The following is a 26,977-nucleotide window of genomic DNA, read 5'->3' on the forward strand; positions in this document are numbered from 1 at the left end:
ACACAGTGTTACACTTGGAAAGAAACCTCATAAAAGTATAAAAACAGGGGCGCCTGGGTGGCTCAGTGGGTTAAGACTCTGTCTTGGGCTCAGGTCGTTGATCACAGGGTCCTGGGTGAAGCCCCTGCATAAGTCTTTCTGCTCAGCGGGGAGCATGTCCCCCCCACTCTACCCCTTTCTGCCTCTCTACCTACTTGTGATCTCTGTCTGTATAATAAATAAATAAAATCTTTGGAAGAAAAAATATAAAAGCAGAACTATTCTTAATGAGGGTAAACTGAATTATCTTAAATCTTTCCTGGAAACCTTTCAAAAGTATATAGTAAAAAGCTTCAGAAATCTGTGAGGTATGCTAGTTCTTTAAAAAAAAAAAAAAAATAATGAATATAAAAGTAACTAAGTTTCTCCACAAATCCAGAGGTGATTCTGAGCAGCAGTGAGGTGAGTTTGTAAATTTTCACATTGCTTATGGTTCTGTTGACCAGCTAAATAAATTCCAGCTGAACTTTGAGCCCACGTCTTCGCTTAGGTAGCTGGAGATTTTTAGAATATTTGAAAGTTTATCATTCATGAAACTCTTAAATAGAATTGTAAGATCGTGCATTGGTAGACCATGCAGCTTTAAGAAAAGATGAAGGAGGGCTGTTGGGGGATGTGGGGGATATTAATTAAATATAACTCAGAGTCATTATGAGGATTGCAGAAAAGCATATCAAATAGTACTTGGGACATAGGAAGCACACAATAAATGCAGATTTTTTTTCTAAATGTCCCATCTTACTAAAATAAAAAAGCTATCTCATAGTTATTTGCTACAGTAGATATATTAAATAATTTTATATTTTAATTTGCTACCTTTTTGTAGGGAAAACTTATATATGCCTATTTAAATATATTTATGTTTGCACATGTATAGAACAAAGTATGAAAAGCATTCTTAACTTTATAATTGGGTGGAGGAAGTGGAATATAATTAATAATATTAATTAATATAATAAGTAATCCATTTTCATTATTTATTGTTTGAAGTGTTACAAATAGCAAGTATTTTCTGATTTAGAAAATAATAGAGAAGAAAAAGGAATATATACTGATCTGGAAAGGTCTTTAGAGATGATAGTTTCACCATTTCATGTATGTGGATACCTGTCCAGGTGCTTGCCAGCAGAGTTAGATTAATTTCTACTTAAAAGTGCTTAACTGCTACTGCAAATTAACTGATTACTTGGGGAATAGCTTTACTCTATTTTTATGTATAAGAAGTTATCTTATGTCACAGAGGCAAGTGATCAAATATACAGAAAACATCTGTTTTTTGCTTTTATAAAATGGTAGACTATAACTTAAATATTAATGTTATAGTGTTTGAGTTTATAATTTAGATAGGCAAGCATTGCTTTCTTGGGTATTTTTCATCTTTACCATTTGCTCTTTTTTAGGTTTCCCCTTACCCTGGCCCATGCCAAATTAGATTAATATTCTCTTCATTTCCTTTCCTTACACTAGTTTTTATGGCATTTGAAAAAATATAATGAATGCCATCTCATAAAATTTTATTCAATTAACTTTATAACTAGGAAAATAATTGGGACATATCATAGTTGACTCAGCCTGTTTCTGGCATTTGGTTCATTAAACAATGTATGAATCACATATATTATTTGAAAATAAATATATCATTGGAAAGATACTTTAATATGCTGACAAAGTTTTAAACCAAGTTATATGTGGTATTTAATTTGTGATTTTTAACAATGTAAATTATTAAATAACTTTGATCTTTCGTTTGGATTTATTTAGGGATGAAAATATCAAATCAGATATTATTCACTCACTGAAATTAATTTACTGTGCATTAAAGATGATGTAATAATAGCAAACAATTGTTTAAAGGAATTGATTTTTGACTTACGCCTGAATGTTATCTTACTAGTTCATAATAATCATAAGAAATAATTGTTGGATAGAAGTACAGAAGAAGGGGCGCCTGGGTGGCTCAGTGGGTTAAAGCCTCTGCCTTCAGCTCAGGTCATGATCCCAGGGTCCTGGGATGGAGCCTCCCATCAGGCTCTCTGCTCAGCAGGGAGCCTGCTTCCTCTTCTCTCTCTGCCTGCCTCTCTGCCTACTTGTAATCTCTGCCTGTCAAATGAATAAATTTAAAAAAAAAATCTTAAAAAAAAAAGAAGTACAGAAGAAACAGAAAGATAGGAAATGTCTTTCCAAAAGTGGTAAATAATATCAGTAGAACTGATGTAGGACTTACTTGATTTTATATTCAGCTGTCTAGTTTCAAATTCTGTATACTCTTTTGGCTGAGCTGTACCTTTTAGCCATTTGAAGCATGGTTGGTACTATAATTTACTCAGTCAATTTAATGATATAAATATAGATAACCAGTACTTTGTTCCTTTTTTTTAATACTGGGAAATATCATTGCTGACTTCTTTCAGTGTAAAATAATATTTATTTCCTAAAAGAAATTGTGGTTGTTTGCATAAATGGTAGTATAAAAATATGTAAACTTGCTTCTTAGTAACCCATTCATCTTAGTTCATTTTTAATGTTTGCATTCATGATATATCATTTATCATAATTTGTTCAATGTGTAGTTTAGGAATATAGCTTATTGTTTTTATTTCCTAGAACACATTTAAACTTGTAATAAAGTATAGCTTATAGATGGTATTATAAACTGACTGAAGTAGTATGCCAGTAAATTGATTGTTGAAGTTTTATTTCTTTCAGAAGCCCACAAGAGATTTAAAATTTAATGTTGACTCATAATTCCAAGTTTCATTTCTTTCTTCGACATGCATTTAGAAATTTGGGGATACAAACCTTGTTGCAAAGTCACTAATAATTTGAACTACCAAATGAGATTTTTATGTGCTTAATTTAATGGTATTGCATCTTGTGTATCTTCATTTTTTATTTCCCCAAAAAAGAAACAAAGTCTACAGAATGTTATAACAGATAAAGATAGGATTATGCCTAAAGTCAATATCAAATATTATTTGTGGAGGAAGAGACCATGAAATAACTCCCAAGGAATTTTCTAAAAGCTCTAATTTGAATTTTTTGAGTTTCGTTTATACACTCCTTATATCTATTCCTTGAGTTCTTATTTTGACAAATGTGAACATATCTGGGTCAATTTATTAGCCTCAATTAAGCATGGAGGAAGTGGTAGTAAATGACACAGACCAGTTTAAAAACCTGACTCCATCACTAGTTTTATCAGTTGAAGTGTACAACTGGTGCATGATTATAGGAGTAAACCTCCATGCGTGAATCATTTCCATTTGATGATTTCCTGTGGTGATTAGCTAGCCAGTACAGTAAACTTCACATTTTATTAAATATCAGTAGGATGTCGTACAAGATTATTTTATGATTTGTTCAAATAACATTGTAATGGAAATTTCAATAAAATAAATGACTCCCAATTGATCACAATCAGCTGTGTTTTTATTACAACAGCACTTAGTTATGAAGCCATTACCACAAAGTTCTTTGAAACAGATTTCATGTATATTTGCAATGTTATTGATTTATAATTTTTTCTTTTCACGGCTCTTACTAGAGCCCACTGCAGTGTTCTGTATTTTGAGTTAATGCAATTGATCTTCTCTTAAATGTTGATTATACTTTACTGACTACTCTGATTTTTTTCTCAATCATTATTCAAAAGTTGATTTAATGCTGTTTATTACTGATGATTTTAAGATTACTTCTCATAAAGAGAGACCTCTGGCATCTAAATTTCCCTTAATAGTTCTCCTCTTATGTGTGACACAGGAAAAGGGAAATAGATGGCTTCTTTTTGCATTTATCCTAAAACATGAATAAAATCCTTTTTCACATGAGCCTTCCCCCCCCATAGCTAGCAATAACAAAAATAATTTATATTTTCATAAGTGTATTATAAAATTAAGATCAATTATTTTCAGAAATTGTAGGAAAAATCATTATTTCAAGCGTTTATCAATCTTTTGGTTACTTAACTCTGAATTTAAATTTCCAGTGCACTTGACATGATGTTAAATTATAACAAAGTTATTTTAAGTCTATTTAGTCTATTAAAGATGTAAAGAAGATCTCTCTGAATTTATGATCAGATATGTATAGATCCTGTTTATTTTAGAATTATAGAATCTTTGAGCTTGAAGAGATTATCCTTTTTAATCCTCTTGCCTTATTATTTAGGTAATTAAGGCCTGGAGAGGTAAAGTGACTTCCTGAAGTCACATAGCCACATTTTTATATAAAGAGCTTAGCATGACACTTATACATGAAGTGTGTAAATACTAATTACCTGTTGACATATGTGTTTCAAAACCTGGGTAAATGTTTGTGACGGAAAAGACAAATAGTATTTATATTAGGTAGAATTATAATGTGACTACAATTAAAACATCTATTTAAAAAATTAAGGGAACTTTTTCTTAGCATTTATAATGGTGGAGTAAAGCAATATTTGCTATCCTTAGCTCATGTAACTTTAGTTTTAACTTGTTTAAAACTTTAGTGGTTCCATGTTTAGTGGTTCCATGGTGTAATGGTGAGCACTGTGGACTCTGAATCCAGTTTTAACTTCTTTAAGTAAAGTTATAGATGTACAGTGGCATTAGTGAGAATTATCCTAGATTTTATTTACATTGTACTGTATAATGAAGTTATAAAATTGAGGCTACTAATAATCATTTTGTTCGACAGCAGAGAGATTCTGTATTATTTCCCAGAAGGCAAGTGATGCTTCTTTCATATAATTATCATAATAAATTTTATGTTTTAAAGTTATCCTTGAAGTTATAAATTGAACTAACTGTATAATACTTTTATACTTACCAGTAGAATTTAAAAATTGATGACAATACTTTTACTAAAAATTTTGTCTGAAATTTTAAAGCAAACATTTACTCTTTAAGTTGATAAAAAATTTTTTAAATTTTCTTTTTCTTATGATGTCATTAGTTTGGGTATCAGAGTAATTCAGATTTTTTTTCCTCTTTTGTATTAGAAAACTTTTGTTGTTGTTGTTGTTGTTTGGTATCTGAACAGATATTCTTGAGAATTCAACTTTTTTGCACTTTTCCAAGTATTCTTCAGAATTCATCATTAGCTAAAACTGGAGGACTTAGAAAAAACTTGGAATAGAGACTTAAAGTGATAAAAAGATCTAAAATTACCTCTGCTCTATTTTTATTTTATTTTAAAGATTTTATTTATTTATTTGACAGAGAGAGTTCACAAGTAGGCAGAGAGGCAGGCAGAGAGAGAGGAGGAAGCAGGCTCCCTGCAGAGCAGAGAGCCCGATGCGGGACTCGATCCCAGGACCCTGAGATAATGACCTGAGCCGAAGGCAGCGGCTTAACCCACTGAGCCACCCAGGCGCCCCTTACCTCTGCTTTATGTATAACATTAAGAAATTTACCTTTCAAAGGCTATATCTTTTTGTAAAAAATGGTTTTTAGTATAACAGTCAATAATAGTAACTTTTACAACTTAAAAAGTCTTTATATAAAATATTATATGGATATAAATCTGTGGTATGCTTGAGGCTTTGTGGGTAATATTCTAGTTTGAATTATGAACTCTGAGTATAAAAAAGCAAGTAGTAATGTATTGTGAAAGAGTTCTTTTGGCACAGAAGTATTTTAAGAAGTAACAATTACATGGCTGAAATTAAACTCCTGAAAGGCAAAGTTAATTTTAAGCCTCATGAAAACTAATAGAAAATATCTTAGCATTGTCTTCTGACTGTACGATATCTTAACTAACAGAAAGTACTGATTGTTTCTGCGTAATTTCTCCTTCTAGCAAAAGTAAGAAGAATTTTCTTGATCTGGACTAACATTTTAATATTTATTATTTCCCTTTAGCCTGCTTCTGACTTATCTTTGCTATACTTAGTGTTTACATATTTAAAGCCCTTTTTCATAATTACTAATCAAACCATCTGAAGTCATTTGAAGTATTATGTTTTACTTCAAACATAGGCAACTAAACTTCTTTGCTTATTTATATGTCTTGAGTATTATATGGGCTTGAGTATTTATTTGAAGATCTTATCTTCGGTGTCTTGTGGTATCTTCTCTTAGAACTATATAGTTCTAAGAAATATATATTTCTCTTAGAACTTTATCAAATAAATAGGCTTAGTACTTGCATTATGTAGACATAAATGATACTGTTGGACAACAAATGATAACACATACTGCAAGGCACAACTTGGTATAACTAAAGATTGCCAGGCTTTAAATGATGGTGAATTTGTTTTGTAGTCATGTTTATTGCAACATAAATCTAAATTGGAGATAGCAAATTGAGGGTAGTGTTTACTTTTAGGGGAAGGGTTGATGGAATGATTGGAAAAAAATGACTTTTCATCTAGTTTAATGTTTCTTCCTTAAATCCAGAAGGCACAAATTAAGATGATTTAATTTAGAATGGATTGAAAATATTGGAGTGTTTTGGTTTTTTAATAAATGGAGGTAATTCAGAAGCACCACTGGAAAAGAAGAAAGCGGTATATTGGGAAGACTATCTTCCTTTTGTTACTAGATTTATAGCAATTTATAGTTTTTGTTTTGTTTTAAGAAGGTGTTCCCTGTATCCTAACATAATATAGCCCTAGTGCTTAAAAATACACTTAACTTGCTTGTTACAGTTATTGTTTAGAAACCTAAATGGTCCCTGCAGTAATGCTTATATTTGGCATATAAGTACCTTCCTACCTTTGAAAATATTTATATCACTTTGGGTTATTGCTTCAAACACTCCATCCATACCTTTTGGGAATGTGGGGTTGTAAAAATTGGGAGGGACGGGAAGTCCACCACATGGTTTTATGAACTGTTCAAGAATAGGGACCATGATCTAGGTTTTTGAGATTCCCATTGCAGTTGAACTCTTAGAGTGGTAGTAGACCTCTTACGGTGAGACTTCTTAGTTATTTTTCATAGGAAATAAATAATTTTGACTGTCTGACTTAATTTTCTAGCTTTTGGTTTATGATTTTTAAAAGACAGTTATTTTACGTTTTTTTCTTTTTCTTCAAGTTTTTATTTAAATTTGGGTTGAAAACACTATTTCTAAACACATATGAGATAGATTTAGATGTCATGCTGTTATTGCCACCATCAAATGTTTAATGGCAAAAATAATATTTGTGTAGTGATCTATAGTGTACAAGTCATTTTCATATGAATTATCTCCTTATTCCATACAACAGTATTAGGACTCACTCTTATTAAATGACTTTCCTAAAGTCATTTAGAGTGGAGGAGACCCTTTTCTAAATGAACCCCTTTTGCTAATACCATGCTCAGTGTTCTTAAGGGCTCTCATGTATTTTTTCAGCACTTTATTAAGACTCTTGAATTATTTATGTTGAGAATTATACCTTATACCAATACCTGTAGTAAAGAACAGCTGAAAGAAGCCTATAGTGAATCTAAGATGTTGATTAACACTAATTCTTGATAACTTTAATGAATTTTGATAATGCTGTAAAAATTAAACAAGATATTTAATATCAATCTAAAGTTTCTTTAAAGCTTTTCCTGGTAGGTAATATTTTAAATATTTTATAGACTTGCTTTCTTCTTTCTTCTTGAAGTAAGCCATCTCTTTGTTCATGCATACTTAACCCATGTTACCTGCTACATGCCTAGCATTGCTAGAAGTCTACATATGGAATTTCTGTTTTGTCCGACTTATTGTTTCAGACATTTAGGCAGTATTTCTGAAAGTCAAGTCCTCCAGAACCTAAAAAACTGAATCAATAGAATGGATACATATGTATTAAGAGGTTTATTTTAAGGAATTGGTTCACACATTTGTGGGGACTAACAAGTCTGAAGTCTGTAGGGTAGGCTGGCAGGCTGGAATTTCATGCAGGAGTGAATGCTGTAGTGTTGCAGTAGCTTTTCCTCTTTCTTCAGGAGACCTTAGTTTTTGCTCTTAATGCCTTTCAACTGATTGGATGAGGCCCCACTAACATTATGGAGGGTAATCTTACTTACTTGAGGACAACTCATTTTAGATGCTAATGACATCTACATAGTATTTTTACAGCAATACTTAGACTAGCGTTTGATTAAATTACTGGGTGCTATAACCTAGCCAAGTTGACACATAAAACTAATTATCACAGTACAATTGATTTGAAAAGTTACCTGTAATTGCGTCCCTCCATATGAATATGATGAGGTTTATATGTGCAAATGGTTTATTTTTTGAGATTTAAAAAAAAATTTTTATAAAATATAATGTATTTTTATCCCCAGGGTACAGGTCTGTGAATCGCCAGGTTTACACACTTCACAGCACTCACCATAGCACATACCCTCCCCAATGTCCATAACTCCACCCCCCTCTCCCAAAACCCCTCCCCCAGCAACCCTCAGTTTGTTTTGTGAGATTAAGAGTCACTTATGGTTTGTCTCCCTCCCAATCCCATCTTGTTTCATTCATTCTTCTCCTACCCCCTTAACCCCCCATGTTGCATCTCCATTTCCTTATATCAGGGAGATCATATAATAGTTGTTTTTCTCCGATTGACTTATTTCGCTAAGCATGATACCCTCTAGTTCCATCCATGTTGTTGCAAATGGCAAGATTTCATTTCTTTTGATGGCTTCATAGTATTCCATTGTGTATATATACCACATCTCCTTTATCCATTCATCTTTTGATGGACATCTAGGTTCTTTCCATAGTTTGGCTATTGTAGACATTGCTGCTATAAACATTTGAGTGCATGTGCCCCTTCAGATCACTACGTTAGTATCTTTAGGGTAAATACCTAGTAGTGCAATTGCTGGGTCGTAGGGTAGTTCTATTTTCAACATTTTGAGGAACCTCCAAGCTGTTTTCCAGAATGGTTGCACCAGCACACGTGCAAATGTTTTTAAAGACTGCTGCTAGATTAGATATGTAAATCCCAGCTACTACCTAAAATACTTTACAAGAAGCAGGGTGATAGATAAAGCAGGAAGTTATGGACCCTCAGAATCAAGGACCACTGTTTACAACTTGGCTTCATTACTAATTACAGTTTGTTTTGGGAATAGCTGCTTAACCTCAGAGTCTGTTTGCTGTTCTATAAAAAAGGAGAACTTTTTGTCTCCCAGAATTAGATGAGTAGTGAGTATACTAAACACCCAGTAGACTTCCTGGCACACATTAGATGCTGAATAAATATTAATTCCGATTCCTTTTTCCCCTTTATTCTTTTGAAAACAAATTTTGTTTTATTACTAATGTATTTATATTCATTCAATCATGTATACATTCAGCAAATATTTATTCAGCTCTATGTGACAGGTACTATCGCAGTATAGAGATGCCAAAGTATAGATACCCTTTTAGAGCTTGCCTTTTAGTGATGAGAAACAGATGATAAACATAATAAAAAAGGAAGGTATAAATTAGATTGTGTTAGTTTAGATAAGTGCTATGGAGTAAAAGTAAAACAAGAAAGAGGTATAGGGAATGCTGAATGTCGGTGGTTAGGAAAAGGGTTACGGTTTAAAATAGTTTTATTGGGGACGGGCTTACTAAGAATGTTAAGCAAAGACCTCAAAGAGGAGAAAGAACAACTCCTCCAGCCTTCAATATGTGGGCTGCAGTGGAGCAGGCAAATGGGACACTTAAATGCAAAAGCTTTGCGACTGGAATTGTTTTGAGGGACAGTAGGAAGGTTCTTGTAATTGGAATAGAGTGATCCAGGAGTAGAGGAATAGAAGATGAAGTCAAACAAGTTGGGTGAGGTGTACTGGGCACATTTTGAAGGGTCCTGTCAAATAGAAACCATCAGAAAGCTTTGAGCAGAAGAGTGACGTGGTCTGTTATTTGTGCTACTCAAAAACAAATTATAAGAAATTATAGGAGGTTTTGTTAAGAGCATAAACTCCAAGGATATTGGGCAGTGGTGCCTTCAAATGGGTATGTAGTTTATTAACCATTCAAGTTTAGGTGAGTTACTGCTCTTTGTGAAATGGAAATAGTAACATCATCCTTAGAGTTGTTATGCAAATGATCCTCTGCTTGGCATATAGAAAGAATCTAATAATTTTTTACTATTATTAGTAGTAATAATAGAAGGGTCTAACTATAGTATTTCCCATTTTTTTCTAGTGATCTTGAATAGATACATAAAACCTGTTCTTGTCATTAATTTAGTTATAAAACTATATTGATAAAATAGAGATGTGGTCATGAGTATTAGAAAAAAAATGCCTTTGCTTATAAATTCATGCTTCCAATTTTGAGATGGTCAGATTTTGAGAGGATCTAATTCTCTGAAAAACAGATTATCTCCTCTGATGATACTGTCTTTTTGGTAAGTACTGTCATTCTTTTATACAAGTAGTTTTGAAAATTTTGTGACGATTTTAATATTTCTTCCAAGTTTAGTGTTTATATCCAAGCTAAGCTTTAGTTCGTATGAATACTTCTTTAGGTGGCATTCCTTCTGTCATTTCTCTCCTATGGATCCTTTCCTCCCCATCTGTTGTTATCTCAATATAAGTCCTGTCACTCAATGGCTTCTTGCCTGTTATGCTTTTTGTCAGTGAAAGTAGTAGGTATTATAATCATTATTTTTGTTGTTGTGATTGTTATTATTTGAACACTAACTGTGTGTCAGGAAGTATTCTAAGCACTTTATACATACAAATTCATTTAATCCTCATTATAATACTGTAATGGCAGTGTTTTTGACTCCCATTTAATAACTAAGATAGCAGACTTAGAAAGGTTAAACAGTCTAACATTCAGCTTGTTTTAGTCTATTGCTTACTATAAGCCTTGTATTTCATACACTTAAATCAGTTAATGATTCAAAATAATATTATTCTGATTTTGTTCTAGATTTTTTCTGTCCCCTGTCCCCTCTGTTATACTTAGCTAATTATAATCCAGGCTTGACTTAGGGCCATCTTTAATGAAGGAGACTTTTCAGACCATGACTACCTAGAATGGTATTTGTTTCTGGACGTCTTAGTTTATTCTTTGTTAGTACTGCCATGTAACTATACACTGATGTTTATTAGCATGCCTGGAATTTTCTTTCTTATTATAAAGTCATTTTGTAGATATGTGTTTGGTCTGTGGAAGTAGACTGCATGTCCATCAGGAAACTAGGAATATATTTTATTAGTCCTTATATTTCCATCCAGAATTTATACTCCAAAATTTTGCATTCTTCATATAAAATTTATACAATAAGTGTGTCATTTTTCTTTACTGTCAGGATAATTAGCTAACTCATTTTAGTATGAGTATTTCTTCCTTTGAGTCAACTGGCTACTTTGAAAGTTATATAAAATCTTCTGGGTCAGTTAAAATTTTAGAAGGTTTGAACCCTTTGTTCTGAGTAATATGTTAGAATACTGGTGCAGTTAGATTTGCACCACTGCCCAATTCATTGTCCCTAGATAGGATTGTTTATACACTCTAAATTGTGATTAGTAGTCTGATAAAATTTTAGAAGACAATAATGAAAAGTTTTATCACTGTGTGGTATATCTGAAACTAATGTAACATTGTGTGTCACTGAACTCAAGAAAATTTTTAAGGAGTAAGTATTTAAAGATCATCTAGAACGTCTGGTAAGCTGTGATTTGGGCTCAATTAAAAGATAATTTGAAGATATTTTCTTAGCTTTTAGACATACCAAAGACATCTGAGTAAAGGATATAGGGGAAGGGAGGGAAAACTGAATGGGAATAAATCAGAGGGAGACAAACCATGAGAGACTCTGGACTCTGGGAAACAAATTGAGAAACTGAGGATTACAGAAGGGAGGGTGGGAGGATGGGGTAACCGTATGATGGGTATTAAGGAGGGCACGTGTTATAATGAGCATTGGGTGTTTTACCAACTAATAAATTGTTGGATGCTAAAACAAAACAAAACAAAACAGAAAAACTAATTAAGTTGTCTTCATTCAAGCTTCCAAGAAAAAAAAAAAAAAGACATACCAAAGACAGAAGAAATATGAAATTGTCTTATTTCAGATATAGCACTGGTGATTTTTATTCCATTTAAAATTCTTTGAAATTTCTCCCTCGAGAAGTGTTACATTATTATTTTTTTACATTATTATTATTTTGTAAACATTTTAATTGAGAAAGAGAGAGAGGGAGAGAGAGCATGAGCGGGGTTGTAGTGGGGGAGAAGGGCAGAGGTATAGGGAGAAGCAGACTCCCTGCTGAGTACAAAGCCCCATGCAGCTGGATCCCAGGGCCCGCCAAAATGATGACTTGAGCTGAGGTCAGTTGCTTAACTGACTAAGCCACCAAGGTTCCCCTAAAAATGGTACATTATTGAGAGTGTCCTTTTAAAGACCATCTTCCTGGGGCGCCTGGGTGGCTCAGTGGGTTAAGCCGCTGCCTTCGGCTCGGGTCATGATCTCAAGGTCCTGGGATCGAGTCCCGCATCGGGCTCTCTGCTCAGCAGGGAGCCTGCTTCCTTCTCTCTCTCTCTGCCTGCCTCTCAGTGTACTTGTAATTTCTCTCTGTCAAATAAATAAATAAAATCTTTAAAAAAAAAAAAAAAAAAAAAAAAAAACGTAGAGTCTGGGCCAGAAACTAGATATACTGATTTTCAGTCTCCTTCTTTTATACCCTGCTACCTCATTTATATCTTATTTTTCAATTCATATAATACTTGAAAGTCACACAAAAAAATCTTATTTAGATATTTTAGTATTTAGATATTTTACTGAACCTGCCTCTTCTGATTATTTTGAATTATGTTAAAGACACTTTCTTGATGAATTTCCTTCTTACTAACCTATGAAACTCTTTCTCTTTAAGTTTTACTTTCTATCATTAACTCCATGCAAGGATTCATGGTAGTGTAGTATGTACCCTATTGTGAGTCTAAAAATTGTCCTACCTTGAGTCACATATTTAAGCCAGTTAAATAATATGGCAGCTTCTAGTCACCTGCTTTTATACATGTGCCTGCATACACAGGTGCATACACAGGTGCCTGCATATGTGCATACACCTGCATACACAGGTGCCTGCATATGTGCACACATACACCCATGTGCACACAGTGGATTGGATGCCACCACACACACACACACGTATATATAGGTGTGTGTGTGTGTATGTATGTTATACACACAAACATACATACTTTGACTTGTATAAAGGTAATGTTATTTAGAGGCCAAATAGTAGAAAATCTTACCATCGTTGGTTTTATTTTAATGCTGATAAGAATTCAGTATTGGAACCATGTTGAAACTGCCCTCAGTAAAATGACTTGTGTCCCCCTGACTGAAAAAAGAAAAAAAAAAAAGTTTGAAAAGAACATTTGATGAATACACTGATTAAAGAGCTCAATATCCTATTATTTACACACGATTTTCCCCAATACTATAAATAATCTATATTTTTAATAATTTAATAAGAGAATACCTATGTGGCATTTTCAGAGAAAGTGTGTCTAGAATATGTTATATGAATTTACTTATGGTGTAGATTAAAAACTTTTTTTCTTAATAAAAATGATGCTGACAGATTGGCATTATCTGGGCCAGAAACATCCGTGAAATTAAGCTAATTGAGACCATCCTTGCCATATTATTTTTAGCTATTTGTGCTAATTCAAACTTTGTACAAAATTTGTATCTGTGAGCAGATCAAGTGTCAGTTCATTGTACATGGTTGGGTCTTATGATTGAAATTCATCCATGTTACAGATAAGAGCAAACCTGCTTAACACTAAGAAAGATGAATACTCTAATTTAATTTAATGTAAGTGAACATACTTACAAAGAAGAGAAAAAATAAATTTTGTTACAACACATAGAGGCTTCTTTTGTGGATAGGATGGAATTTAAACTAAAAGATAAAATGTTTGTAGAATTTAGGGAGAATGAGTCATAGTAACACCAATACTCTTTATAACATGGGGAAAAGAGATAAATTTATTGCAATGCATTGATTGTTTTGTTTGAGGTATAACTTTTATGTTCTTTTGAGACTTTCTTTTCATTTTACATAAGCCCCTGTAATAGTTACAAATAAAACAAAATAAGCGTGTAGCAGATGGATACTCAACAGAGCTTGACAAGACAATAATAAATCAAGGGGTTTGGTAGGAAAAATGTTTGTTCAGAATGTTAGTTGACTGTAATGTTGGTAGCCTTCTATGTTCCGAGTTACATGTTCTGATTTATTTCAGGTCTGTAGATGCATCAGTTTGATAAATGTCTGCCTGTCAATAGATTAGACAGATTCATAAGTAAAGCCTGAGAGAAGTCGGTGATAGTTTTATATGATTCAGTACACAGTGGTAGAACAATAGCTTACCTTAGCAATTATAAACATTCCGGTGACACTATAAACCAGATAACTTCTTCTAATGATTTTTTTTAAGTCAGAATATCCAATATATCATATATATCATATCATGTCCAAATAACTGGCTCATTTTTCTTACATTTGCCTCACTGATTACATCAAGGTGCATCCTTCTGTTGCTTTTTGTAAATGTGTGCCAGGTATACTGTATTTGGGGTGCAGGAGTCCCAAAGGCTGCATAATATAATTTAGATCTATAATGGAAACAATTTATCTTACTTTTTAAAAATTGTATCAATGTTTTTGACAAAGATGAACTTTAAAAATACAGTTAGAACTTAATGTTCTTTAAGTATTTTAGGAAATAAAACCTCTTCCTCCCACTATGGATTAATGCTGTTATAACTCGCCCTATTACATTTCTGGATTTCCAGCTTTTTATAATTATTATTCTCTTCAAAATCTCTGCTCCGCGGTGCCCCCTCACTTCACTGTTTCATGTTTCCTACAAAGAGTTACTCTATTCCCACATGGAATTCATAACACCTTTGTTCTATCAAGGTGCCTGTATCGTCTCATACTTCTGATTTTTTCTCTTTTAGAGTAAGAAGTTGTTCCTTGGCCTTTCTAACACTAATTGGGAGATGGTGGAGGCAGAGTAGCAAGGTGGCAGGGAGGAGAAGGAAATGCTTATTTCTGCCTCTTTCTCTAATGGGACTGCCGATTTATGTTGTCTTAAGTAAATGAGTCTGATATACTCATCTGTGAAATGGAATTATTTTATGTACCATAAGTCTGTTGTAAGAATTAAATTAGGTCAAATCTGTAAAGTGTGTGGCATAATGTGCTCTGGCACATAATAATTGCATAATAAATGTGTCCTATACTCTTAGTTACCAGATAGCATGCTTTGCAGTCGGTTCTTCTCACTTCTCCACTCACTGCATCAGATTAGTCTGTTCTACCTCTACAGAGAAGGTAAGTAGTTAGGAGTACAGATTCAGGAGACAGAATTGTTTTTGAAATCTCTCTCCAACATTCATTAGCTGCACCTCAGACTGTCCACCGAACCTTCTCTCTTAAATCTCCCGTTTCTCTTCTGTAGAATAGTAATAACAATAGTAACTTACTCAAAGTGTGGTTTTGAGAATCCCACTAACTTAAATGAATGTGGGTGAGTGTGTGTGTGTGTGTGTGTGTGTGTGTTTCTGCCTATGTATAAAATGAATGAATGATGCAGAGCAAATGTGTGGTGCCATTTTTGGTGTAAAAGAAGCATTCAGTAAATTTATTATACATTTTTATTATCATTATTACTCTCCATTCCTACTGGCAATTCGGACTTTGTGTCCTCTTACCTGGGTGCTTGCTCTATACCAAGTCACCACAATATTCTCATAAGCTGCCATCCATCTAATACTCTTGGCAGTCACATTATTTTTTTCACTTCAGAAGTCTTTAGAGCTGTTCATTATCTAGGAGATAGGATGCAAATTACTTACCTTGGCCTTTCAGGACTGCCAGGAGATGACTTCACACTACCTTCCAGCATTATTTCCTACATTGTTTTATGGGGTCCTTCTAGGATGGCCACAGGGAACGTATATCACAACAAATAATAGTATCTGGCACATACATGGAAGTTTTTAATTTCTTCTTGTTTTCTCCCTTTTTCTCCTTTCTACTACTCTCTTCTTGTAATACATCCTGCATTCTAGTCAAACTTGTTCTCCCTCTACATATCATATTCTTTCCTACATCTACGCCTTTGGTAAGATTTCATTCTCTGTTTCTATTTATTTATTTATTCAGTAGATATTTATTAATTATATTCTCTGTCATGCAATGTTTGGCATCCAGGACACAAATGTTTAGGGCATCTTCCAGAGGAGTATTATGGAAAGAAAGAATGGAAATATTAAAGATACTAAGGCCTCCAGCTGAAAACTGTTTGAGAACAAGGGCCATGTCTATTTTGGCCTACTCTTGTATTTCTAACTCTAAGAATAGAGATGTGCTCATATTAGAATTCTCATAATTGTTTGAGAATTCAATTTGAGAGAGATGGAACAGAGCAAAATGGTAGAGAAGACATGAGACTATTTAGCATGTTTGATAATTATAGGTGCTTTTGTTATATTTTATAACTCTATGGCTAGAGAATATATTATAAAATCCATGTGTAAGGAGTGGAAGATAATATTAGACAGAAATGCAGAGGCCAGAATCTGAAGACTATTAATCATTATGTTTAGAAATTTAGACTGTGTCATGTAGCTTTGGAGAGCTTCTGAGAGCAGGAATGTCACATTCTACAATTTTATTTCAGAAAAAATATCCTGTTAATAGTGTAGCAAGAAGAATTAGAAGTCAGACTGAGGTATGGATGTGAGTGTGAACTTACTGCAATAGTAAAGCAAAGAAATAAGGGGTCCTGAATTTAAAATGGGAGTAGAAAAATTTAAGGCATATTTATGTACAATCAACAAGATGCTGTAGGTAACTGAATTTGGGGAATGTGGAAGAGTGAGAAGAAAGGGTACTCTCTGACTTCTGTCCAGCCTTGATGGCCCTGCTGATTTGTAACCTACTCCAATTTCGTCCGTCTCACTACTGATTGAAATACCTATGTTTTTTTCACTCCTCCTGAAATGTTGTATATGCTTTTCTTATATTGCTGATTTCTTTTTACTAGTAATTATTTGTGTACATGTCTAATTCCCTCATCAAACTGGAAGGCCCATAACTTAATATCTCAAGAGTTATTACCTCTTATGACCTTATCTGTACTGAATATTCAGTAAATATACAGATAATTAATTAATGCCATATATTTTAATTTACCTCTGGAAAAAAAAATGCAGAAGGTTAAGTATATGCCTGAGACATGTCAGTATTTCAAAATGAAACCTGTTGCAAATAGGTGAAGTTTTCCAAAATTCGTTCAAAAACACTTCAATTCTAAATATTCAAAACTAGTAATTGCCAGAAAAGGAAATATTCATAGGAAGAAATTTTTCAGTGAAATCAGGCCATATTGTTTCCAAATTCAGATGAGAACTTACTATTAAAAATCTTGCACAGATTGGAAATGACTAATCAACATTAGGAAAATGAAATTGAAAGATCTGCCCTCGTGCTGTTCATGGCTAAAAATGTTTTCATGTCCAATTTTAACAGTGTTGTTCTACTGTGAAAATTTCGATGATTAGAACTGTTGGATTAGGAAAAATAAATCATTTAACTATCTAGTCTATGCAGGATGATCTTGGGTAAATCCCTTGACTTCTCTCAGTTCTCCTTAGCTAGGTTTTAAAGAATGTCATATCTGAGAGGTGTAAAAGTAGTGCTAAGTATACTCCAGAAAGACAGAACAGTATATATTAATGGAATTAAACTGGATTATTTCTGTGGGTTCTTCTAGCTCCAACTACCCATGGGCCTATGATTTTAAGTATTTTAATTTTTTGCTTTTAATTTTAAGGTCAATTTTAAAACTGTAACCTGTCAAGAAGTCAGTCATCACCAGTTGCTATTATACATAATAGATGGGTATTGTTCTGAGACTACGTATACAACATAATTATCTTTGGAATTAGATCCAACAAATTTATCATCATAAAGTCCTAAGACAATTTAGGGTGGTAGAATAGTGATTGTTTTCAACTGTATTGGAGGTTTAAGGTGCAAAGTTCCCACATATATGTCTACCTTCACTAAGAAAAAAATTTTTTTTCAAAGAATAATTGTTTATTTCAGTGTGATTCTATAATTCCAGTTGAGGAATATTATGAGATGAAGTGGAAAGAGCATAGGATTTATATTTCAGTATTAGCTCTGCCCTTAGCTACCTACCTTTTGGGGCCTTGGTCTCCTCATAAGTAAAATGAGGAGGTGGAATAAATAGTGTGTTATGTCCCTCTAAGCTCTGAAATTCTGTATCTGTACCCTGTTCATTATCAGATTCACAGCTATAGCTCAACTATTCAAGTGTGACTCATCATGGTGCAAGGTAGAACCTAATCATTTCTATATTTAGAAGACCATGGGGATAAAATGTCATTTATTTGTATTTGATTCAAAGAACTGCCTAAAATAAGAAATGTTCATTTTCTTAGTTCAAATGTAAAGGATTCTGATCAACAGATAGAAACATGGTGCATTAGATTTACATAATATTATTAATATCAGATCATTATTAATGTTCTGAAAAAGTTCATTAATGAAACAGCTTGTAATACCTGGAATATATTGGTGTTAAATGACTTCTAAAAGTTAGATATCCTGTGACTATTTTATCTGGTCTTATGGTAATGAGTCTTGTATCTTGAGGAGTGTTTCTAAATTCATTTGCACAAATGAGTATTGGTATCTTTATCATAGCTACCTTGGGAAGCTGAGCTCTTTTTTCATATTACATCACTAAATATTTACTAAGCATCTACTGCTGTACACTGATGCTGTTAAAGTGGAGTCAGAGTTGGAGAACTGTAGTTTATTTTTTAAGTCACAATGTTTATTTTTTAAGTCACTTTTTTTTTTTTATTCTGAGCCCCAATCTCCCTGTTCTGAGAAGCCATCAATCTCAGTCATTCTCATTGCCCCAACTGAGCTATGCAGAAGCCCTTCATCTTACTACTCATTTCATACCACACTTAGTTCTCCCTGAGATGCCTTTTGTTGTAGTAAAGGCCCTCTAGGACCAGAGGTTCTGCTGCTCCTGTACCAAAGAGGGGTATGGAATCTCTGGTATCACTGGGAACCCTGTGTTGAGAGTCCACCCTCCTTCAGTTCCTCAGATAGACAGCTGCTTTGAGATCTTATCATCTGTCAGTCATTTCATTAGTCCTGCACCTTCCTGGAATTTGTTCATTATTCCCATCTCTCTTCTATCCAATTTCAGTGAGATCTCTCTCTCTTTTCCTTAAAGATACTAACCTACCCAGGATAACTAGCATTCTTTCTGAGCTTTTTTGTTGTTGTTCTTTAATATTAACTGACAGGAAAGTGGTTTTCTCCAGATGGTAGGAAAGATACTTTTTTCTTTGACATGCAAAAATCCTCAAGGAATATACATTTCTAAAGCTCTAAATACCTAGGCACCTACTTAAAATAGAGAAGAGGAAGAAAAAAAGAGAGAAACACATGTATCTCAAGAGTTGTCCCGCTACACAAAGATTAAGACATGGTTTCTGAGAGCCTAAATTCCAGTGGAATGGGTGATCTATAAAAAAAAAAACCAGAGTTTTCTTATATAATTTTTATAAAGCTATTTCTACCATAATTCTTTCTATGTCATCCACTTTTTAATTTCTTTCTTTTGTTCACTCCTCCCTTCTTCTCTTTATTTCTTTCAGAAAAGGCTCAAAATTCAGAGTTGGAGACACATGGTTTAGAGTTCTCTTTCCCTCACTTGCTTGTTATAGGATCTTAATCAAGTCACTTATCTCTCTGCACCTGAGTTTTGTACTTGCAAAAATGGAGAGAAAGCCACTTGTCCCTACTTACAGAGCTTTTGTTAGACCAAGTAGGAAAACTGTTAATGCTCAATAAATTATAAGGTATTGGGCAAATATAGGCTTTGTTGATTTAATGCAGAAGAGAGCCAGGTATACCTGTATTCAGTTCCTGCATTTGATACCTACTAGCTTAGTTTAATCTTAGTTTCTATGTATGTGTACATCTGATAACACCAATTTAGTGGTTGTAAGGGAGAAATAAGATAATTTTTATGTATCCGTGAAGTAAATAGGGGTACATTTTATCCCCCTTTCTTAGATGAAACAGTTGAGGCTCAGAGGGTTAAAATACTTTGGTTAGGATTATACAAGTGAGAAGTGGGACTGTCAGAATAAAATCTTGGTAACAAATATTGGTTTTATGTATTAGATAAATTATATCAGGTAATTTTAAAGAAAGAGTTCCTTTTATGTTTGAAACATTATATATATATGAATACATGCAGATGAGACCCATAGAAGTATTGATTTGTAACACTCAGATTTATTTGTTCTTTTGCATTTGTCCAGTATTATTTTATTGTCAGCTAGTACAAATTTTAAAATGTGGTCTTACATCAAGTTAGGGACCCAGGAGAAGGGAGACACTAATTGGCTCCCTTTTCAGTTATAGTGCTGGTTGATTCACAAGGCCTAAATTAATGAGCAATGTATATTAGAATTTTCAAAATTCTAGTTGATGGCTTCAGTAACCTATTAACCTAGGACATATGGTGGGGTTCACTTGTAGTTTTATAAATCCATGTCTCCAGCTTTGCTTTGTGGTACACTTGACTGGTTATAATTATTATTTTTTTTCCTATGGAAACTTCCTTGATTGTCAGTACATCTCCAAGGGCATAATCATGATATATTAAAAAATAATCATGTAAATTATAATCATCTTACATTTTCCAGAATATTTTTAATGATGAGAATTTTTCTTTTTAATTATCAATTGGGACTTTCCTGGCTTGAGATAAAATAATCATATGCAAATTGTTTTATTTTCTATACTCTCAGTTTAAATACAGAATTATAGCAAGACTTGATATTGGGGCATAACAAGAAAGTAATTTCTATTTCTGCCTTGGAAAAGTTCTTTGTTTAAATTATGCTAAGCCCCTAGAAATTTTTAAACTGAAGTATGGTAAGGTGGGAGATTTTTACTTATTCATTGATACATAAAATAAGTATACAGACTCAGAACGGAAATTATTTGATTTTAAGATTATAAGTATATACTCCTAACAACCATACAAATAATACGAAGGGGCTCCTGGGTGGCTCAATCAGTTAAATGTCCGACTCTTCATCTCAGCTTGGATTGTGATCTCAGGGTCATGAGTTTGAGCCTCACATTGGACTACTTTAAAAAAAAAAAAAAAGCAAGAATTTCTAGTGTTTTTTTTTCTAATTATTTTTATTAATATATAATGTATTATTTGCCACAGTGGTACAGGTCATGAATCGTAAAGCTTACACACTTCACAGCACTCAGCAGAGCACATACTTTCCCCAGTGTCCATAACCCAGTCACCCTCTCCATATCACTCTCCACCAGCAACCCTCAGTTTGTTTTGTGATATTAAAAGTTTCTTATGGTTTATCTCCCTTCCGATCCCATCTGGTTTCATTTTTTCCTTCCCTATGCACCAGATACCCCAATCTGCCTCTCAAATTCCTCATATCAGGGAGATCATATGATAATTGTCTTTTTCTGATTGACTTATTTCACTCAGCACAATACTTTCTAGATCCATCCACGTCATTGCAAATAGCAAGATTTCATTTCTTTTGATGGCTGCATAGTATTCCATCATATATCTATATCTATATCTATATTTATATATATGTATATACACAAACATGTCTTCTTTATCCATTCATCTTTTAATGGGCATCTAGGTTCTTTCTATAGTTTGGCTATTGTAGACATTGCTGCTATAAACATTCGGGTGTACCTGCCCCTTTGGATCACTACATTTGTTTCTTTAGAGTAAATGCCCAGTAGTGCGACTGCTGGGTCATAGGGTAGCTCTATTTTCAACTTTTTGAGGAACCTCCATACTGTTTTCCAGAGTGGCTGCACCAGCTTGCATTCCCATCAACAGTGTAGGAGGGTTCCCCTTTCTCCCCATCCTCACCAGCATCTGTCATTTCCTGACTTGTTAACTTTAGCCATTCTGCCTGGTGTGAGGTGGTATCTCATTGTGGTTTTGATTTATATTTCTCTGATGCTGAGGGATGTTGAGCACTTTTTCATGTGTCTGTTGGCCATCTGGATGTCATCTTTGCAGAAATGTCTGTTCATGTCCTCTGCCCATTTCTTAATTGAATTATTCCTTGGGTATTGAGTTTGGTAAGTTTCAAGTGTTGTTTTAACATTATCATCTATAATGTTGAAAAGAGTGTATAACCATTTCTTTTGTTCTGACAGTGACAGAAGTGCAAGCTTTAGTTGTATTAACATACTTATGTTAAAGAGCAGCGCTTGTGGTTTATCACCACATTTACATCTCTTATAATTTACATCCCTCCTCTTTTACGTTTTGATCAGAAAATTTCCTCCATGTTATTCTTGAAATAGCAGGCTAACTTTTTTGAGGACTTGTTCAGAGGATAGGTCTCAGCACGGTAACTGGTAGCAAAAAATCAAAGCGTACTTGTGTCTTGTTTCTAACCACTCTCCTGGAAATAATTTGTAGCCTTCAGGGCAGGAGAATGTTCAGATCCAATTCAAGAAGTTGTCTTCTTGTGCAGTGTTCACATTAACTTTGAAAAAGTTACAAGTTTATATATTTTTAATAGTTTGATGTATAGCATATGTCATTTTTCATGTATTCAGTATTATTGGAATGATTATTTTTCTTTTCATAATACCAGTGAAGTTTATTTAAAGGGCACATTAATCTACACTGAGAGTGTCTTGACTTCCAAATCAACCACAATCAACTTATTCACAAATATGTTTCTAATGGTCCAGGTCTGGTTTCTTGCCCAACTGAGACCTATTTTCTTTATAGTGTGACCCAGTAAAAGAGCCAAGAAGTAGATTCAAGTCCAATTAGCCTTACTGTTTTTCTAGAATGATCTAAGCATGAAGCCACCCCTGTAGATCATAAACTGTTATCCTGGCAAAATTATTACTTATAGATCTTACACTCTCAAGTGTCATGGTTTAGATGACCAATTATATGTCACCTTACCAGTTAGGTAAGTATTGATGGTATGTATCTTCTTTCCCTCTGACTTTCTTTTTCTTTTCAAAGCCTGGGGAAATCTAAAAACAGTGGGATTTTAAGTGTCTTTCCCAAAAATATATAGGTACTTGTGACAAAGCTAGAATTTACCCTAGCTGTTTTGACTTTAAGCGTTGAGCCTTTGCCAGTTTTGATTTTTAAGGATTTGTCCTGTGATTATTTATTGTTAGGTATATTCATTCTTTTTTTCCTGTATCTCTTTCCTTCTCTCATTCTTTCTTTGTATTCTTGAATATCTTCATGTGTAATACAATGCCATTTAGAGAGATTGAGATAAAGTGAGCCATACTAATTGTAAGCTATTTCCAAATAATGAGAAATTGTTGGAAATATCATCAGCCAGGTGCTGGAAAGCATTAAAAAGCTAGCAGCATAACTCTGTAGCCAGTTTGACCTTTGGAGGAAAATGTAAATTTGTCTTAAATTGGCCAGCCTATGCCAGAGATGATCATTTTACTGATACTCTGACCATTTCTTTCAAACTGGTCACTCATAATTGATCCAGGTCTCATGTATAACAAATTGAACTCTAGGCAAAATAATTTTAATTGTTTTTCCAATTGCTATCAGCTCGGAAAATCAATATGTACCTCTAGAAATTAAGGTAGCTTGCAAGAATATTTTGTTCATGCTTAGGTAGTAATTTTATTTTTCTGTGTTGGCCAGATTTTTCTAGATATGACATTTGGTTCAGGAGGACACGCAAGAGCCATTCTACAGAAGGAGTCAGACATTACTCTGTATGCCTTAGACAGAGACCCAGCAGCTTATGCAATAGCTGAACAGCTTTCAGAATTATATCCGTAAGTAATTCTCTTGTATAATTATTGAATTTTGGTTCTGAGTTTTAGAGAGCTGGGTTTACCATTTTGGAATTTGTTCTCCCTTGTATGCTGTTATACTTCACTCTGCTACATATTTTCTTTCTTTTTTCCCCTGAAGGAATTAATGTAAATATTGTTTTTAGTACCACTTAAAATGATATTACTGCCTTTATCCTTCCTGAATTCATAAAAAGAAATTTAAAAAATGACTTATGGCTAAAATTTGAACATGAGTTAATGTCCATCCATGGGTAATATTTTGACAGTAGTTTAAGAAATAATTTATGAGTTACAGTTTCTAAGAATTTACTGGTAAAAGTAAATAAATATGTGAGAATAATACAGAATTCATTAGGTCACATACATCACTGTAATGCAGTTGTTTTCTCTGAATTCTTTTTGAAATTCACAAGTAAATTTAGAGCACTCTATATCCCTCTGACAAGAATTAGGTGAGCTTTCACTGTGGAACCTTTTAAAAATGTAAAATATTGTCTTCATGAGTTGTTAAATCATCTTTAGAGAAAATTTTGGAATAGTGGATTATGCTGTGTTGTTTTAAAAATTACTGGTCTGAAAAAGGGAAATGTCTTGGAGCTAAGTTGACTACCCACAAACAGGTATACGGCTGTTTTCAAGAATAAGGAATTAGTCTCTTATGCTTCATAGTCTGAAATCAAGAAAATAGATGAGAATTTTTGAGGTAGATTTTGACTTGATGTACACCAGAGTTTTTTGGTAGTCATAACTGTCCAATAATGAAAAAGTCTGTTTGGTGAAGCAGCAAAAGTATGAACATGGAAAAGTTTAATCACAGACTAAAGATAGGAAGTTGAATTACTTGTCTAGAATAGTCTTTTTCAACCTCTCAGGTCCCAAACTCTTTGTAAATCTATCAGTGTGATTAATTCTCCCAATAAAAATTAAATAAATACACCTAGATTTTAGTTTGCAACATCACAGGGTTCAGTGGGAGTGCCTGAAATCCACTTGACCCCAGGTTTTTTTCTTTTAAGAAAAATATGAGGATATGGTTTAACGATGTGATACTTAAAAAGCAAAACAAAGCAAAACAAAGCAAAACAAAACAAAAAAAAACCACCTATCACTGTTATTCTGTAATGTAACTTATATGCATGCATCTTCTTTAGAAGTTCTTGTAATTCTAAGGCATTCATATTGGTGAAACATCTTAAGAGTTCACCTGATTATGACCTGAGTGTTCATAGAATGAATATAGATCCCTATTATATTTCACTATCATAGAAAAACTGGATTTTCTTAGATATTATTATTTCTAAAGGCAGTGAGTTCCAGTTCAGTTTTTCCAAGGTCTCTTATTCCCTCAAAAAGCCTCCTTTTCTCAGAAGGAGCTTAAAATTTTATCAGTTTTATCAGGTGTCTCAAGCATCTTGAGACTATATTCTCTTTTCAGTTTACAGTTGTAGAAACTATCAGCTTAGGTTAAATAATTTGCTAAAAGGCATATATGAATAAACAGAGATAAAGCTGGGATCTCATCACCTAATAATCTTTTTTTTAAATTGAAGTATAGGTAATACATTATGTTATAGTAGTTTCAGGTGTACACAGCGTTTCTACACATTACTCAATGCTTACCTTGGTAAGTATAGTTAGCATCTGTCACAATACAGCATTATTAAAATATTATTGACTCTATTCCCTATACTGTACTTTTCATCTCTATCACTTATTTATTTTGTAACTGTAAGTTTGTACCTCACAGTCCCCTTTACCTACTTTACCCATCCACCCAGCCCCCTTTCCTCTGGCAACCACTAGTTTGTTCTTTGTTTTTAGGAGTCTGTTTTCCCTTCGTTCATTTTTTTTCTTTTTTTACTTATAAGATTCCTCACATAAATGAAGTCCGTATGATATTTGTCTTTATCTGTCTTACTTATTTCACTTGGCGTTAATACCCTCAGTTCTATCCAATTAATATCCTCAGTTCTATCCAATTGGCAAGATTTCAGTCTTTTTAATGGCTGAATAATATTCTATTATATATATATGTATATGTATATATATATATATATATATATATATATATATATATGGACACTTGGGTTGCTTCCATAACTTTCCTATTATGAATAATAATGCAGTAAACATAGAGCAGCATATATCTTTTGAAATTTATTTTCATTTTCTCTGAGTAAATGCAGTTACTAGGCTGTATGATATTTCTATTTTTAATTTTTTGAGGAATCTCCATACTGTTTCCCATGGTGGTTGCATCAATTTACCTTCCTGTCATCAGTACAGGAGCATTTCCTTTTCTCCACATCCTCCCCAACACTTCTTATGTTTTGTCATTTTGATACTAGCCATTTTGACTTGTGGGAGGTGATATCTCATTGTGATTTTGATTTTCATTTCTCTGATGACTAGTAATGTTGAACATTTTTTCATGTGTCTGTTAGCCCTCTGTATGTCTTCCATAGAAAAATGTCTTTTCAGGTCCTCTGCCCATTTTAAAATTGGATTGTTTGTTTTTTGGTATTGAGTTTTATAAGTTCTTTATATATTTTGGATATTAACCCCTTATTGGATACATCATTTGCAAATGTCTTCTCTCATTCAGGAGGTTGCCTTTTTGTTTTGTTGATGAATTCCTTTGCTGACAAAAGCTTTTAGTTCCTCTCTCTTTGATGTAGTCCCAATAGTTTATTTTTGCTTTTGTTTCCGTTGCCTGAGAAGGCATATCCATAATAGATATGTTGCTAAGGTGAATGTCTGAGATTCTTTCCTTTGTTTACTTTGAAACTTAGGAGTTTTATGGTTTTAGGTTTCACGTTTAGGTCTTTTCATCCACTTTGAATTGATTTTTGTGGGTAGTGGTCCAGTTTCATTTTTGGCACACCAAATATAGCTCTCCAGTTTACCCCAAAACAATTTATTGAAAAGACTGTCTTTCCCTCATGGTATATTTCTTACCTCCTTTGTGATAGACAATTGACCACGTAATCATGGGTTTATTTATGGGATCTCTGTTCTGTTCCAGTGGGCTATATATGCCTATTCTTGTGCCAGTACCATAC

General features: G+C 33.5%; 1 protein-coding gene across 4 annotated transcripts in view; it reads left to right on the plus strand.

Moving 5' to 3' along the window:
* Positions 1-26,977, plus strand: part of METTL15 (methyltransferase 15, mitochondrial 12S rRNA N4-cytidine) — a 229,569-nt gene that overhangs the window by 70,133 nt on the left and 132,459 nt on the right. For all 4 annotated transcript variants that reach the window (XM_059138610.1, XM_059138611.1, XM_059138614.1 and 1 more), the window contains exon 3: positions 23,758-23,894. In XM_059138610.1, the coding sequence (XP_058994593.1) occupies positions 23,758-23,894 (137 nt within the window). The remainder of the gene's footprint in view (positions 1-23,757; positions 23,895-26,977) is intronic.

The sequence above is a fragment of the Mustela lutreola genome, chromosome 1 (assembly GCF_030435805.1).
Source record: "Mustela lutreola isolate mMusLut2 chromosome 1, mMusLut2.pri, whole genome shotgun sequence".
NCBI lineage: Eukaryota > Metazoa > Chordata > Mammalia > Carnivora > Mustelidae > Mustela > Mustela lutreola.